Source organism: Mobula hypostoma, chromosome 4 (genome assembly GCF_963921235.1).
Source record: "Mobula hypostoma chromosome 4, sMobHyp1.1, whole genome shotgun sequence".
NCBI lineage: Eukaryota > Metazoa > Chordata > Chondrichthyes > Myliobatiformes > Myliobatidae > Mobula > Mobula hypostoma.
Genome location: NC_086100.1, coordinates 176,599,783 through 176,617,142, shown reverse-complemented (window position 1 = coordinate 176,617,142; position 17,360 = coordinate 176,599,783). Strand labels below are relative to the sequence as shown.

General features: G+C 44.2%; 1 protein-coding gene across 3 annotated transcripts in view; it reads left to right on the top strand.

Annotated features, from left to right (window-relative positions):
* The first annotated feature begins 2,526 nt into the window (after nucleotides 1-2,526).
* The window catches only part of st3gal5 (ST3 beta-galactoside alpha-2,3-sialyltransferase 5), a 67,195-nt gene continuing 52,361 nt past the window's right edge, over nucleotides 2,527-17,360 (top strand). The window contains exons 1-2 of one of the 3 annotated variants that reach the window (XM_063047052.1): nucleotides 2,527-2,588; nucleotides 2,984-3,081. In XM_063047052.1, coding sequence (XP_062903122.1) covers nucleotides 3,053-3,081 — 29 coding nt within the window. In that variant the 5' untranslated portion in view covers nucleotides 2,527-2,588; nucleotides 2,984-3,052. Of the gene's footprint in view, nucleotides 2,589-2,845; nucleotides 3,082-9,306; nucleotides 9,432-17,360 lie in introns of those variants that run through there. The other 2 variants (XM_063047051.1, XR_010017768.1) reach the window with 2 other exon arrangements.

Sequence of the window (17,360 nt, the reverse complement as noted above, 5' to 3'; positions counted from 1 at the left end):
TCCCTGAAGATGTCCTGGGTACTTTGTAGGCTGGTATGCAAGATGGAGCAGACTAAATTTACAACCCTCTGCAGCTTCTTTAGGTCCTATGCTGTAGCCACTGCCCCCCTCCCCCCATACCAGACAGTGATGCAGCCTGTCAGAATGCTCTCCGCAGTACATCTATAGAAGTTCGAGTGTTTTTGTTGACATACCAAATCTCTTCAAACTCCTAATGAAGTATATCTGCTGTCTTGCTTATTCAGGCTCTCCTCATAACTGTGATACTCACTCCAGACAACATGTAAGGTGCTGCATTTTACTACTGTCTTATCATTGCCATGTGTACCGAGATACGGTGAAAAACGGTGTTTGCGTGCCATCCAGGCAGATCAAGCGATTCACAAATACACTGAAGTTGTAAAAAGAAAACAGAATATACCATTGCAGCTCCAAAGAACATGCAAAGCAGCTAAACAAACCTCAGCAACCACCTGTCACCAAAACACCCGCCTTCACTCACCATACCCAGTGCCCCCCCATGTAGTTCCCATTGCTGTTCACTTCTCCTCTAATGGTTCTCAATTCTCACCTACTGTACTAATCAGAATTCCTGCTCATCTCCCTCCAGCAGCTGTCATCTATCTTCAGGCTCCCCCCCCCCCGATCACTATTTATCATTCACCTGTCAGTTTCTTTTGATTCCATCCCCTCATCAACTTCCCTCTTCCTCAGTCTGCCAATCACCTCAAAATCCTTTCTTGACAGAATCAGAATAAAGTTTATTATCACCGACTTGTACAACATGGAATTTGTTGTTTTGCAGTAGCAGTGCAGTCCAAAGGCAAAAAGTAAAGACTAAGGTGATGTAGTTGGCTGAGTCTGCAACCTCTGCAGCCTTCATACCAGGCTGTGATGCAAGTAGAGTGCTTCTTCTCTCTATCCTGGCCATATTGCTTCTCCACTCTCGCATCCCGATTTCCATGATGGCCAATCGGGTCTCAGGTCAAAGCAAGCCTGTTGATTTTTGGCGAATGAGCAATTTTATATGAATATATAACCCTGAACCTTGCCTGCATTCTGTAAGTTAGCGCATTTTAATTCGATTTAGCCAAAAAAAGTGCCGCTGTAATGCACTGTTTGTGCTAATTGGAGGTCACAAACAGACAGACAGAGCCTGAGAGGTTTAGTAGTATATAGATAAATAAGCAATGAATATCAAGATCATGAGATGAAGTCTCCTTGACAGTGAATCCATAGGCTGTGAGTGCAATCCAGTGAAGGGGTACCTGAAGTAAAGTTGCTCCACTGGTTCTAGAGACTGATGGTTGAGGGGTAATAATTGTTCCTGAACCTGGTGGCGTGAGTCCTGAAGCTCCTGTACCTTATTGCTGATGGCAGCAGTGAGAATAGAAGGGTGGGGGTCCCTGATGATGGATGCTGCTTTCCCGTAACAGGGCTCTGTGTAGAAGTGCTCAATGGTGCGGAGGGCATTACCCGTGATGGACTGGGCCATATCTACTACTTTTTCCATTCAAGGGGACTGTTGTTACCATACCAAACCATGATGCAACCAGTCAATATACTCTCCAACACACATTTATAGAAGTTTGTCAAATTTTTAAATGTCATGCAAAATAAATGTTGGTTCTCCAGGACCATTGATCTAGAGAGGAATCTGGGGTGCACATCTACAGCTTTCCAAAAGTGGCAACCTGGGATGGCAAAGCCACCATACAACATACTTCATCAACTGATTGTGGTACTGAGTACAAGTCGGGAAACTTAAGCAGCAGTATTAAAACTTTGGTAGACTACTACATTTGGAATATGACATAGAACACATAGCACAGTCAGACCCACAATGTTGTGCTGAACTGTTAACCTACTCCAAGATCAATCTAACCCTTCCCTCCTACATGGCCCTCCATTTTCCTATCATTCACGTGCCTAAACATGCCTAAGGTATCTGCTTCTACCACCTGTCCTGGCAGGGAGTTTCATACACTCACCACTCCAGGTAAAAATTTACTTCTGCCACGCTCCCACACTTTCCTCCAAATATATTAAAATTATACCCCTCTACGAAGTCTCTGGCTATCCACTCGATCTCTCTTCACGTCTTGTTCACCTCTATCAAGTCATCTCTCATCCTCCTTCCGCTCCAAAGAGAAAAACACCAGCTGGCGCAACCTGACACGCTCACCAGTTCAAGCAGCATCCTCGTAAATATCTGCATATCTCTAAAGCTTCTAGAGTAAACCCTTCCAATATTGAAAAGCCCAGACCTGAACCGTCCAGTGTAACCAGTTTCGTACAGCTGCGACATTACCTCGCGGCTCTGATTAATAAAAATTAGGCCAATGCACTAGAAGCCTTCTTTTTAGCAGTAGTTGGACTTTAATCCGGGACAGAAAACAAAACAAACTTCTGAAGAAACTCACAGCATCTGTGGGAGAAAACAAAATGCCTACGTTGCTGGTCAAGAAGACCCTGCAGAGACTTGAATGTGATGGTGGGGAAGGAAAGGTTAAAGGAAATTTGAAGTACCGCAGATTGGTCTAATTTGCACCCTATTTCCTCGACAGGCAAAGCGCCCCCGTTTTCTGGTGAGTGAAAGGCTGATCACCGATGGCGTCGCTACCTGCACCACCGGTCTCCATCTCCCCATCCTCGCGCCATTGTAATCTCAACCGACCACCCAACCCGCACGTCATCAAAATAAAAGGCTGACTCGCCCACCGGCGGCGGCGTCCATTGGAGACCTGGAACGTCCATCAACGGAAGAGTCACATTCTTCAGCGAAGGACCAGTCTCCTTGATTCCTCGGCCCGCCCATCTGGCATATGGGCTTTGCGGTTATTTTAGTTTCTGCGAGTATCCCCCCCCCCCCAAGCAGTGCCCTCGCAGGCGTGCGCTGCTCGTACGTTTAATTCGTTTGTATTTTTAAAGTTTATCAATGGATTCATTTGGTTGTAAGAGGCTTCTGTTTCCACTTATATAGTCCCGGGAAAGAAAAGGAACGGCATCCTTGCGCCGTTTGTTAACACAAAAAGACGTTTTGAATCTTATTATGAGGAACATACGGAATCATTGGCGAAGGTAGGTGACGGTAGAATCGCCGGCGGATCTCTCTCCCCCCGATAATTGTTCAATTTCAATCCCTTATGTCCTCACACTGGGTCGTTCCTCGTCGCACGGTTCTTAAACCGTCCCTTTCTAAAGCAGAACAAAATATATGTAGTTCGAGGGGTTTTAGTGCTGGGGAAGGAAAATACGAAGAACTACACCTTGTTCTTTATATTTTGGGCTTTGGATGCGTTTCACGTTAAACTAAACGCCGGCATGAAAATCAGCGTGTCGTCAAATGAAGGTGTTTTTCATTGACGTACTATTTAAAACGGGTTGATTTCTGACAATTCGGCGTCGATACCAGTTAACACGTCTTAGTGCGTGTCCGAAACATAACCCGACTCAATTGTGCTTTTGTTTACGAGTGGAGGATTTGAAGAATAAATGACTGTCTGGGAACCGGTTCAACGATTGACCGGTGGGCAGATGATTTTTTTTTGATTTTTGGTGTTGGAATTATTGCTGCGGGAAATAAATAGGGGGTGGGTGGGGGTTCATTGCCGCAGTCTGCGTCCTCGATTTGCACGCCGGCCGAGCTTTGCGGGAATGTTATTCAGATATCTCGCATTTCCAAAGGAGCCCCAGAACTACTTTGCGTTTAACTGGGTGGTGGTGGTGGCGTGGGGGCAAGGCGGGGTAGAGGAGACTGTGTGTTATCGAGCCAAGGGGAATGAAATTTTAGGGTGGGGCGATAGGAGGACAAGATTTATCCAAATACTCCATCTATGCCAGTATCCGACACCTCAAGCGATAAGGCTTCGAACTTGCTTTAACTACTTTTTTAAAAAAAATCGCCGTTTTGTCTTCGCATGCCAGCTGTTGATTTACAAACATTTAAGTGATACTTTGCAATTCGTAATGTTGTAGTGGAGGTAAGTGCATTGGTAATGTGCGCAAATCGTTCAGTCAAAAATGCATGCTTGCTTTCATTTAACAAGTTGGATAAGATTTTGGTGTTCTATGGTGCTGCAAGTATTTTCTAGTCGTTAATTTTTTCCATTTCCTGAATGGTGTAGATGACCCACAATGTTGCAGACTTGCTTTCATTCTTTTATCAAAATAGATGCAAAATTTGGCAAAAGAATAAATCAAGGAAGGTAGTGCACCCGTGGCTGACAAGAGAAATTAGGGATAGTATCAATTCCAAAGAAGAAGCATACAAATTAGCCAGAGAAAGTGGCTCACCTGAGGACTGGGAGAAATTCAGAGTTCAGCAGAGGAGGACAAAGGGCTTAATTAGGAAGGGGAAAAAAGATTATGAGAGAAAACTGGCAGGGAACATAAAAATGGACTGTAAAAGCTTTTATAGATATGTAAAAAGGAAAAGACTGATAAAGACAAATGTAGGTCCCCTGCAGACAGAAACAGGTGAATTGATTATAGGGAGCAAGGACATGGCAGACCAATTGAATAATTACTTTGGTTCTGTCTTCACTAAGGAGGACATAAATAATCTCCCAGAAATAGTAGGGGACAGAGGGTCCAGTGAGATGGAGGAACTGAGCGAAATACATGTTAGTAGGGAAGTGGTGTTAGGTAAATTGAAGGGATTGAAGGCAGATAAATCCCCAGGGCCAGATGGTCTGCATCCTAGAGTGCTTAAGGAAGTAGCCCAAGAAATAGTGGATGCATTAGTGATAATTTTTCAAAACTGGTTAGATTCTGGACTAGTTCCTGAGGATTGGAGGGTGGCTAATGTAACCCCACTTTTTAAAAAAGGAGGGAGAGAGAAACCGGGGAATTATAGACCGGTTAGCCTAACGTCGGTGGTGGGGAAACTGCTGGAGTCAGTTATCAAGGATGTGATAACAGCACATTTGGAAAGCGGTGAAATGATCGGACAAAGTCAGCATGGATTTGTGAAAGGAAAATCATGTCTGACGAATCTCATAGAATTTTTTGAGGATGTAACTAGTAGAGTGGATAGGGGAGAACCAGTGGATGTGGTATATTTGGATTTTCAAAAGGCTTTTGACAAGGTCCCACACAGGAGATTAGTGTGCAAACTTAAAGCACACGGTATTGGGGGTAAGGTATTGGTGTGGGTGGAGAATTGGTTAGCAGACAGGAAGCAAAGAGTGGGAATAAACGGGACCTTTTCAGAATGGCAGGCGGTGACTAGTGGGGTACCGCAAGGCTCAGTGCTGGGACCCCAGTTGTTTACAATATATATTAATGACTTGGATGACGGAATTAAATGCAGCATCTCCAAGTTTGCGGATGACACGAAGCTGGGTGGCAGTGTTAGCAGTGAGGAGGATGCTAAGAGGATGCAGGGTGACTTGGATAGGTTGGGTGAGTGGGCAAACTCATGGCAGATGCAATTTAATGTGGATAAATGTGAAGTTATCCACTTTGGTGGCAAAAATAGGAAAACAGATTATTATCTGAATGGTGGCCGATTAGGAAAAGGGGAGGTGCAACGAGACCTGGGTGTCATTATACACCAGTCATTGAAAGTGGGCATGCAGGTACAGCAGGCGGTGAAAAAGGCGAATGGTATGCTGGCATTTATAGCGAGAGGATTCGAGTACAGGAGCAGGGAGGTACTACTGCAGTTGTACAAGGCCTTGGTAAGACCACACCTGGAGTATTGTGTGCAGTTTTGGTCCCCTAATCTGAGGAAAGACATCTTTGCCATAGAGGGAGTACAAAGAAGGTTCACCAGATTGATTCCTGGGATGGCAGGTCTTTCATATGAAGAGAGACTGGATGAACTGGGCTTGTACTCGTTGGAATTTAGAAGATTGAGGGGGGATCTGATTGAAACGTATAAGATCCTAAAGGGATTGGACAGGCTAGATGCGGGAAGATTGTTCCTGATGTTGGGGAGGTCCAGAACGAGGGGTCACAGTTTGAGGATAGAGGGGAAGCCTTTTAGGACCGAGATTAGGAAAAATTTCTTCACACAGAGAGTGGTGAATCTGTGGAATTCTCTGCCACAGCAAACTGTTGAGGCCAGTTCATTGGCTATGTTTAAGAGGGAGTTAGATATGGCCATTGTGGCTACAGGGGTCAGGGGGTATGGAGGGAAGGCTGGGTTCTGAGTTGGATGATCAGCCATGATGATAATGGCGGTGCAGGCTCGAAGGGCCGAATGGCCTACTCCTGCACCTATTTTCTATGTTTCTAAAATAGATGCATTTAATAAATTAGTGTAAGATTTTGAAAAGTTATAATCTATTGGATATCTCCAACATTTTTGTTTTTTGTTTCAGATTTCTAGTGTTTTGCTTTAAGATTTTCTTTGTGAGTACAGCTTAATGTGTCTGCAAGTGCTGTTATACTGCTTTTAGAATGGTATTCTTAATTTTGTGTCATTGCTGTGAACCACATCTTAACACATGTAGTATACCGATCTTGGTCAGTTCATGTGGACATGACTTAAGGACTTTTGGCTCACTTACCTGTCCATTTCTAATTTTTTTATTTCATGGACGTTAGTCTAAAAATATTTTGACATTCTGTAGACTGCTGAGTGCATTTGTCAATTATAACATTAGCATAATATCTCAATGGTTTAAATAACAAGCAATGTACACAAGACGTGCAGTGACCCTGGAGTTTTCTATTCCTTATCTCTTGTATGCCATTTATTTTGTGACCTGCTGAACATTTTGATGTAGTGTCAGCCAACTGCACTTCCTACTATATTGTAGCAAAATTTACTCTGTTAAACAGAACCACGGGATGTGTAATGACATGACTTGTCTAATGAAGCTTGAGCTGATGCTTTATTTTTAGTTAACTAATTTTAAAATTAGTTTTCATGTGCATTCAGACATTAACTAACTTGTGTAATTGCAATGATTTCCTTATCCAAGGTAAGTTTGCACACATATTGTTTTGAGTAGGAAACAGGTTTATTAGCACTGACATAAATCATGATATTTGTTTAGTGGCAGCAGAACAATGCAAGACATAAACGCTACTATAAGTTGCAATTAAAATAGAATGAATAGTGAGGTCGTGTTAATGGACCGTTCAGAAATCTGATAGGGGAGGGGAAGAAGCTGCGCCTAAAATGCTAAGTGTGGGTCTTCAGGCTCCTGTACCACCACCCCAATGATAGCAGTGCCACCTTCGAAAATGTCCTTGGTGGTGGCGAGGCTTATGCCTGTGAAGCTGGTTGAGGCTGAGGCCCTCTGCAGCCTTTTTCACACCTGTATATTGGAGTCTTCATACCAGGCGGTGATGCAACCAGTAGAAATCTGCTGGAGTCTCTAGTAACATACCAAATTTCTTCAAACTAATAAAATATGGCCACTGTTGGCCTTCTTTGCGACTGCAGCAATGTTGGATAGATCCTCTGAACACTGACATCAGGATCTTGAAGTTGCTCATCCTTCCCACTGTCGGCCACTAATGAGGTCTGTGTTGTGTTTCCACCCATCACTTCCTGAAGTCCACAGCCAGTTCCTCAACCTTGCTGACACTGAGTACGAGGTTGTTGTTGTGAGCCCATCGAACTATCTCCCTCCTGTACGCCTCCGTCTGAGATTCTGCCGCCAGTAGTGGTGTCCGTGAATTTATAGATGATTCTTGAATTGTGCCTAGCTGCATTGTGTGTGTGTGTGTGTGTAGTGTGTGGAGTGTGTAGGCTGAGCATGCATACTTGTGGTCCCAGTGAGGAGGAGATGTTTTAATGTTCCGCACCAACAGTTTTTGTGGCCGTGGTGGGGGGGGGGGGGGGAGGTGCTGCAATAATAGTTTTCTGTTCTGTAGTTATTTGGCCGCAAGACCGCAGATGAAACTACAAAATTCTACACTGTTTTTTAAAAAAAAACTGACTTGAAGTAACTTTTTAAAAACTTCGCTGTTAAATGCTGAATGCTTACAATGTATACTGAATTGTTTGCAGTGATCTTCAGATAGAGGTGTCTAAGGGTTGAATGCTGTCAGTTTCTTGAGGTCCCAAACACACTGTGGATTGGTCAGGGTCACGTAGCATGGAAACAGGCGTCACTTTATACCTACGACTATGTGGCCAAGTGCTGCTACAATGCCGTATTTAAGTTTGCTGGTGACACCACTGTGGTTGGCCAATGGTGACAAATTGGGATATGGAAGGGAAGTCATAAACCTGCATTGAATAGTGCCCCAGCAACCTCTCTGAATGTCGGCAAAGCCATTGGTGACTGTGGAGAAAAAGCCGGAAGTTCATGAGCTGGTCATCATTAGGGGATCAGAGGTGGAGAGGGTCGGTAACTTTAAATTCCTTGGTTTTATCATTATCAGAGGATCTGTCTGTGGAACAGCGTGCAAGTGTCCCATCACAAAGAAGGCACAGCCACAACCCTGTATACTTTCTTGGAAATTTGCATAGATTTGGCATGCCTTATAAACTTTGAGCACGGTGGAGAGTGTCCTGACTGGTTGCATCACTAACTGCTGTGGAAACTCCGATGCCTAGGAACAGAAAAGTGGACAGAAGGTGGTGGATAAAAGCTCAGCCCACCACAGTCAAAGGACTTCCCACCATAAGTGTATTTACGAGGAGCACTGCCACAAGAAAGCAGTATCCATCGTCGAACATCCCCACCAACCAGGTCACGCTCACTTCTGGCAACTGCCAGTGGCAGGGGTACAGGAGCCCTGGGTCCCGCCCCACCAGGTTCAGAAACAGTTACTACTCAACAGCCATCAGGCTCCTGAATCAACATGGATAACTTCACTCACCTTAACTCTGAACTCATTCTCCTACTGACCCACCTACTGACTCACCTTCAAGGACTTTACAACTTATGATCTAGTTATTTATTTGCACAATTTGTCTTCATTTGCACATGGGTTGTCAGTCCTTGTGTAGTTTTTTTAAAATATAAATTCTATTTATTTGTTTTCTGCGCCGTGATGCGCATCGAATGACAACCTTGCCATTTCTTAAGCGTTTTTGTCTGTTTCTTGAGGCCGAGCTGCTAGCTCGACGCTCAACCCAGTACAGATGGAAATCATGCAAGAATCTGGCTGGATTCGAACCCGGGATAGCTCACCTTGAAGTCTGGTTCAGATATCACTACACCACTGGCTAATTGTATTTTATTTTCCTGTCAATGCCTGTAAGAAATGAATCTCATGGTAATATATGGAGATATATGTGTACTTTGATAATCAAATTTACTATGAACAAAACATTCAATCTGCCATGTCCAGATCCACCAGTGGGCATTCATCTTTGTTAATCTCATCTTCCAGTACTTGGCCTCTGGCCTTCCCTGCCTAGGCGATTCAAGTGCTCATCGAGACACTTCTTCAGTTCTCCTACCTCTCTCTCAAGCAGTGCATTCCCAGTACTCGCCACCTCTGAATGCAAATTCAAGGTAAACTACCTTTCAATTATTTCCCTTCCTTGCTCCTTCTTGTCTTAATTTCCCCTCTACTCCCTATCTCCCCTAGGTTGTTATCATACGGACTGAAAAAGGGCTCAAGTTCTTCAGCATTGTCATATTGTAGATATTAACAAGGAAGCATAGAATTTAATGCAAGTGGTGCTATCAAGTTTGTTCTGTATCTTCACGTCGGTTTCAAATGGATATTTTTAGTTGAAGTGGTAGATAAGTAAGTAAGTGAATTTTTATTGTGGTATTTGTGGAGAATTGAAATGCGCAATCTAATTGTTAGTTAGTTAGTCCTGACGAAGGGTCTCGGCCTGAAACGTCGACTGTGCCTCTTCCTATAGATGCTGCTTGGCCTGCTGCGTTCACCAGCAACTTTGATGTATGTTGCGCAATCTAATTGATGGTATTGGCCAGGTAAATCTATTTTCTAGTTTGATTCTTTAATAAAAACAACATTTTGCTTCATTCATAGAAAAGTCATTGGAACAAAACCGAAGGATAGAATTAATTCTATCCAGAAAGGCAGGAATTAAAGGTAACCAGGATGGTTTTCTTAAGAGGCATTTGTGTCTGTGCAATCTGATTGAATTTTTGAAGATGTAATCAAGTCCTTTGGGAGTGGTGTGGTTCATATGGACTCAGCTTGTCTTTGACAAAAGCTCACGTGGGAGACTTGTTCGGAAGGTAAAATCCATTGGGTCCTAGGCATGTTGACAAATTGGAAACAAAATTCCCTTCATAGTAGGAGGAACAAGGTATTTGTGAAGAATTGATTTGTGATTAGCATCTTTTGATCAGTGGTGTAATACAGGGATCAGTGCTGGGACCCTTATTTTTAATAGAGGTTAGGGATTTAGATGTGAATGTAGGAAGTGTGATTAGTAATTTTGCAGGTGATGTGAAAATGACTTGCAACGCAATGACAAGTAAAATTTATTCCCAGTAAGCTTGAGGATTTGTACTATGTGCACACAATGAATGGTAGGCTCATTGTAGCGTTGAGGGACAGATGGATCAGGGGGTGTACAAGCTGAAGGATCTCTAATGATGGCAATACAGGTACTGTAGATGAAAAGGGCACACGGGCTTTCATTAGCCAGGGTGTAGAATATAAGAACGAAGTGATGCCACAATTTTATAAGGATGTAGATTAAGCCACAGCTGGAGTACTGCATGCAATTCTAATCACCAAACCATATGAAGGATATGATTGCACTAGACAGAATGATACAGCACAGACACAGCCCCTTCGGTCCAACTGGACAATACAAACTGCAGCATCCTCCCTGCTCATCCTGGTTGCCCATATTCAGCCCGTCACCCTCGAAGCTCTTCCCCTTCTATCTATCCAAGGATGCCTCTAAGCGTTGCACTTGTGTCTACCTTGACTATTTAACTCTGACAGCTCATTTCAGGTGCTCACTATTTCTACGTAAAGAAGTTGCCTCTTGGGTCTCTTAAATTCCCACTCTCTTGTCTTGTATCCAATCCCTCTAGTTTTGGACTCCCCAACCCTGGAGAAGAGACTCTGATCATCCACCTCGTGATTTATAAAAAAATTTCAGTGATATAACCTCGCATTCTTCTGTGCTCCAGGGAATAAAGATCCTGAGTGGTGTCAAGAAAGCAACCTCTTCCTCAATGTCGCAAAAGCAAAGGAGCTGGTTGTGGACTACAGGAGCAATGGAGACAGGCTAACCCTTATTGACATTAATGGATCTGGGGTTGAGAGGGTGAACAGCTTTAAGTTCCTTGGCATGCACGTCACTGAGGATCTCGCGTGGTCTGTACATACTGGCTGTGTGGTGACAAAAGCACAACAGACGGTTGAAGAAGTTTGGTTGAGTCCCCAAATCCGAAGGACTTTCGACAGGGGCACAACTGAGAGCATCCTGACTGGCTGCATCACTGCCTGGTATGGGAATTGTACTTCCCTCAATCGCAGGACTCTGCAGAGAGTGGTGCGGACAGCCCAGCGCATCTGTAGATGTGAACTTCCCACTATCCAGGACGTTTACAATGACAGGTGTGAAAAAGGGGCCCGAAGGATCATTGGGGACTTGAGTCACCCCAACCACAAACTGTTCCAGCTGCTACCATGTGGGGTCAGTACCGCAGCATAAAAGCCAGGACCAACGGGCTGCGAGACAGCTTTGTACACTGGGCCATCAGACTGATTAATTCATGCTGATCCAACTGTATTTCTATGTTACATTTACTGTCCATACTATTTATTACAAACTGCTATAAATTGCACATTTAGATGGAGATGTAATGTAAAGATTTTTACTCGTGTATGTGAAGGATGTAAGAAATAAAGTCAATTCGATTCAATTCACCCTCTGCGTATAAGTCAGGCCCTCTAGTCCAGGCAGCATTCTCAAATCAATCCTGCACATGCTCTGGCTAGAAATATCTTTCCTATAATGGTGACCAAAACTCATCACACGACTCCAAGTGCAGTTTCACCAATGACTTGTAACTGCAAAATAATGTCTGTTCTCCTGAACTCGATTCCTTAACTGATGAGGGCTGTGCTGCTAAATCCCTTCTTTACCACTCTGTCTACTTGCATGGCAGCTTTCAGCAAAGGGCAGTTGTACTTCCAGGTCCCTCTGTTCTGTGCACCTGTCGGTGCTCTGCCATTCACCTATACAAGTCCTGCCCTGGTCTGACTATTAAAAAATGAATCACTTCATAAATAAATTGAAATCCATAATTTGTCTCCATAACTGATCAAGATAGCTTTGTAATTCATTGTGTAACACCCTGGGAAAGGTTTCACTGCTGGCGTAATGGTCTTTCTGTAGAAGCAGTGTTTGGGTTATGGTGAGAGATAACGGGTGCTTCGGAATGTGAGCTGGATCCTTTGATTGGTGGGAGATGAAGAGGGAAGATGCAGGAGGTAACTGGTTGTAGGATTCGACCTGGTGGAGGACTGTGATTCAATGGAGAGATGGCACAGTCGATTGAGGATAGGTGAATTATTACTTTTGGAACAGTTGAGTTCCAACTTGTCTCCACATGGCTGTTTAATTATAATGGGCCCTTTTTGGTTTTTCTTTTCTTTACTGACCCTTTAGTTAAAATTCATAAATATAATTCCTTTGATCGTATGCAGTGTGCTGTCTGTTATTTCTTGGCACTGAGTTGTAACAGGGTAGCAAATTACACAGCATCCACCCAATCCGGGGTTTGGCAGGCAGGGAGAGCCGTCTCTATCTCATGGGTTTGGCAGGATTGGAGTGTGTATTCCCTAGCCTTGCGCAGCCCTGGAAACCAGTGGGATTTTAATTGCATTGTCAAGAAAACCCCTTAATTTGATGGTGAGGGTGTGGATGTGGTGAGGAACTACAAGCACCTGCGGGTGCATATGGATGACAGACTTGAGTGGAGCACCAACAAGGCTGTGTACAAGAAGGGCCAGAGTCGCCTCTACTTCCTGACGAGACTGAGGTCTTTTTGAGTATGCAGGCCTCTCCTTCACATGTTCTACCAGTCTGTTGTCGCCAGTATAATCTATGTGGTGGAATGCTGGGGCAATGGCATCAACAGAGGTGATGCCAACAGTCTCAATAAACTGATTAGTAAGGCTGGCACTGTCACGGAGTCACACTGGATTAACTGGAGGCTGTGGTAGAACAAAGGACCCTATGGAAAATTTTGGCAATTCTGGACAATGTTTCTCACCCTGGAATGCAAGAGAAAGAGGGGACAGTTGAGATATAACAAAGAAAGCTCTTTGTTAGCTGTGGTGGTTGTATGTCCAAAGTCCATGATAGTGGCTTTTGTGAAACAATCTATGTTCTATCTGGCCCCACTTTTCCTTCGCTACACCAACAACTACATTGGCGCTGCTTCCTGCACGCATGCTGAGCTCGTTGACTTTATTAACTTTGCCTCCAACTTTCACCCTGCCCTCAAGTTTACCTGGTCCATTTTCAACACCTCTCTCGCCTTTCTAGATCTTTCTGTCTCTATCTCTGGAGACAGCTTATCCACTGATGTCTACTATAAGCCTACTGACTCTCACAGCTATCTAGACTATTCCTGTTCTCACCCTGTCTCTTGCAAAAATGCCATCCCCTTCTCGCAATTCGTCCATCTCCGCCGCATCTGCTCTCAGGATGAGGCTTTTCATTCCAGGACAAGGGAGATGTCCTTTTTTAAAGAAAGGGGCTTCCCTTCCTCCACCATCAACTCTGCTCTCAAACGCATCTCCCCCATTTCACGCACATCTGCTCTCACTCCATCCTCCCGCCACCCCACTAGGAATAGGGTTCCCCTGGTCCTCATGTACCACCCCACCAGCTTCCGGGTCTAACATATTATTCTCCGTAACTTCCGCCACCTCCAACGGGATCCCACCACTAAGCACATCTTTCCCTCCCCCCCCCCGCTTTCCGCAGGGATCGCTCCCTACGTGACTCCCTTGTCCATTCGTCCCCCCCATCCCTCCCCACTGATCTCCCTCCTGGCACTTATCCTTGTAAGTGGAACAAGTGCTACACATGCCCTTACACTTCCTCCCTTACCACCATTCAGGGCCCCAGACAGTCCTTCCAGGTGAGGTGACACTTCACCTGTGAGTTGGCTGGGGTGATATACTGCGTCTGGTGCTCCCGATGTGGCCTTCTATATATTGGCGAGACCCAACGCAGACTGGGAGACCGCTTTGCTGAACCCCTACGCTCTGTCTGCCGGAGAAAGCAGGATCTTCCAGTGGCCACACATTTTAATTCCACATCCCATTCCCATTCTGACATGTCTATCCACGGCCTCCTCTACTGTCAAGATGAAGCCACACTCAGGTTGGAGGAACAACACCTTATATTCCGTCTGGGTAGCCTCCAACCTGATGGCATGAACACTGATTTCTCTAACCCGCTAATGCCCCATCTCCCCCTCGTACCCCATCCGTTATTTATTTTTATACACATTCTTTCTCTCTCTCCTTTTTCTCCCTCTGGCCCTCTGACTATACCCCTTGCCCATCCTCTGCGTTCCCCCCCCCCCGTCTTTCTCCCTGGGCCTCCTGCCCCATGATCCTCTCATATCCCCTTTGCCAATCAGCTGTCCAGCTCTTGGCTCCATCCCTCCCCCTCCTGTCTTCTCTTATCATTTTGGATCTCCCCCCTCCCCCTCCCACTTTCAAATCTCTTACTAACTCTTCCTTCAGTTAGTCCTGACGAAGGGTCTCGGTCTGAAACGTCGACTGTACCTCTTCCTAGAGATGCTGCCTGGCCTGCTGCGTTCACCAGCAACTTTGATGTGTGTTGCTTGAATTTCCAGCATCTGCAGAATTCCTGTTGTTTAGGATCTCTTTATTCCCACTCTCTGTTTCCTGCCAATCAGCCAACGCGCTATCCATTTTTGTAACTTTTCTGTAATTCCATGGGCTCTTATCTTGTTAAGTAGGCTCATGTGTGGCACCTTGTCAAAGGCCTTCTGAAAATCCAAATATACAACATCCACTGCATCTCCCTTGTCTAGCCTACTTGTAATTTCCTCAAAAAATTGTAATAGGTTTGTCAGGCAGGATTTTCCTTTAAGGAATTCATGCTGAGTTCTGCCTATCTTGTCATATGCCTCCAGGTACTCTGTAACCTCATCCTTGACAATCGACTCCAACAACTTCCCAACCACCAATGTCAAGCTAACAGGTCTATAATTTCTTTTTTGCTTCCTTGCCGCCTTCTTAAATAGCGGAGTGACATTTGCAATCTTCCAGTTCTGGAACCATGCCAGAATCTACTGACTTTTGAAAGATCACTAATGCCTCCGCAATCTCCACAGCTACTTCCTTCAGAACACAAGGGTGCATTCCATCTGGTCCGGGAGATTTATCTACCTTTAGACTATTCAGCTTCCTGAGTACTTCCTCTGTCGTAATTGTGACTGCGCACACCCTTGAGTGTCCGGTATACTGATGATGTCTTCCTCAGTGAAGACTGATGCAAAATACTCGTTCAGTTCCTCTGCCATCTCTTTATCTCCCATTACAATTTCTCTAGCATCATTTTCTATCCGTCCTATATCTACTCTCACCTGTCTTTTGCTCTTTATATACTTGAAAAAGCTTTTAGTATCTTCTTTGATATTATTTGCTAGCTTCCTTTCATAGTTAATCTTTACCCTCTTAAGGACCTTCTTAGTTTCCTTTTGTAAGCTTTTAAAAACTTCCCAATCCTCTGTCTTCCCACTAATTTTTGCTTCCCGTTTACCGCCGAAGCCTGTTGAAGCCAAAGCCCTACACTCTGCTACCACTCTCTCCGCTGCCCACTCCAACAGCTGCCTGTTGTATAGGGTGGTCTCCTTTTTAAACTCTCCGCGCTGTCCTGTTACGTCACATGCCTGCGCAGTCTCGTCTTTCTTGCATTCGAAGTTTTTAAAAAAAACTGCCTTCCTTCATGCTGCCTTCATTTACTATACTCCATGCTGCCTATATTTATTGTAGATATTTTCCGAACTAAGTTTCCACTATCCCTTGAAAACCATGGCTCTCTCAAACTTTTAACCTTTCCTTTCAACCTAACAGGAACATAAAGATTCTGTACTCTAAAAATTTCACCTTTAAATGACCTCCATTTCTCTATTACATTCTTCTCATAAAACAAATTGTCCCAATCCAATCCCTAATCGTAATCTCAGATCCACAAAAACTGGTTTGCTTAGTGTTCCTGGAGACAAAGACACAAAAAGTACTGCTGATGCTGGAAATCCAGAGCAATATACAATGTGCTGGAGGAGCTCAACAGGCCACACAGCGTCCACAGATGGGAATAAACAACTGATGTTTCGGGCTGAAACCCTTCAATTGATGAAGAACCCTCCTGGTTCTCCTGTACATCCTGGTTCATCTGTGGCTTTTGGTTTGGGAATGTACAGTGAGCCTTTGTAGGCACATACTCATCCACACAGGTTTTAATGAAGTCAGTAATAACTGCAGCATACTCATCCAGATCGAAAGACAAATCCCTGTATACAGTCCAGTCTACCGATACAAAGCAGTCCTTTAGGCACTCCTGTGTTTCCCTTGTCCAAACCTTCTTGGTCCTCACTGCTGATGCTGCAGTCTTCAGTCTCTGCCTGTACTCAGGGAGTAGAAGTACAGCCAGGTGATCAGACTTCCCGAAGTGAGGAATGTTTATGATAAATATTTTAGCATGTAGTACTGTCCACAACAAATCTGAATCCTATGGAAATAAATATGGGGAGATCGCATCCTGCGAAGCCTTTTTGCACCTCAGTTTCAGTTGTTGCAATGATTTAACTATATTGTACTCAGTTTGGCTGACCTATTATTTGGTGCCTAGCAATTTAGATTTGCTTCATGAGGGAAGACTCTAATAAAGGACTTGGACGATCATAACTTTAATTTTATTGTATAGAGTGATGTTTACTACAATACAATGTTTGTGCTACATTACAAAATTCCTTTAAACGCAAGTTGGGGATTTACCATGCTCTCCGCAAATTAATTTTTTTTCCGTGGGTCTTTAGAATATCTACAATGGGCAATATATAGCAGATTTAATTTCTGTGGTTTTCAAGTGTGTGGTCCTGTGGTAGTATACGCCATTTGTGCAGATGCAGGCATTCTCAAACTTTGTGAAACTGCATTGACACAAAACCTAACCAAAACGTTATAGCCTGAGAAGTAATGCGCAATACTTGGAAGTTGCCTCCTGCCCTGTGATGGTTCTCCTTTGGGGCTCCTAAATCTAACTCGGGCAGTTGATTTTTGCCTTTCGATAATCATACAGCACAGAAATGAACTCTTCAGCACAACTGGTCCATGTTGACCTAAGTACCACTTAAGCTGGTCCAGTTTGCCTGTGTTATCCCCATATCCCTCTAAGCCTTTCTTTTCTATGTACCTGTCCAAGTACATTTTTAAGATTGATTTAC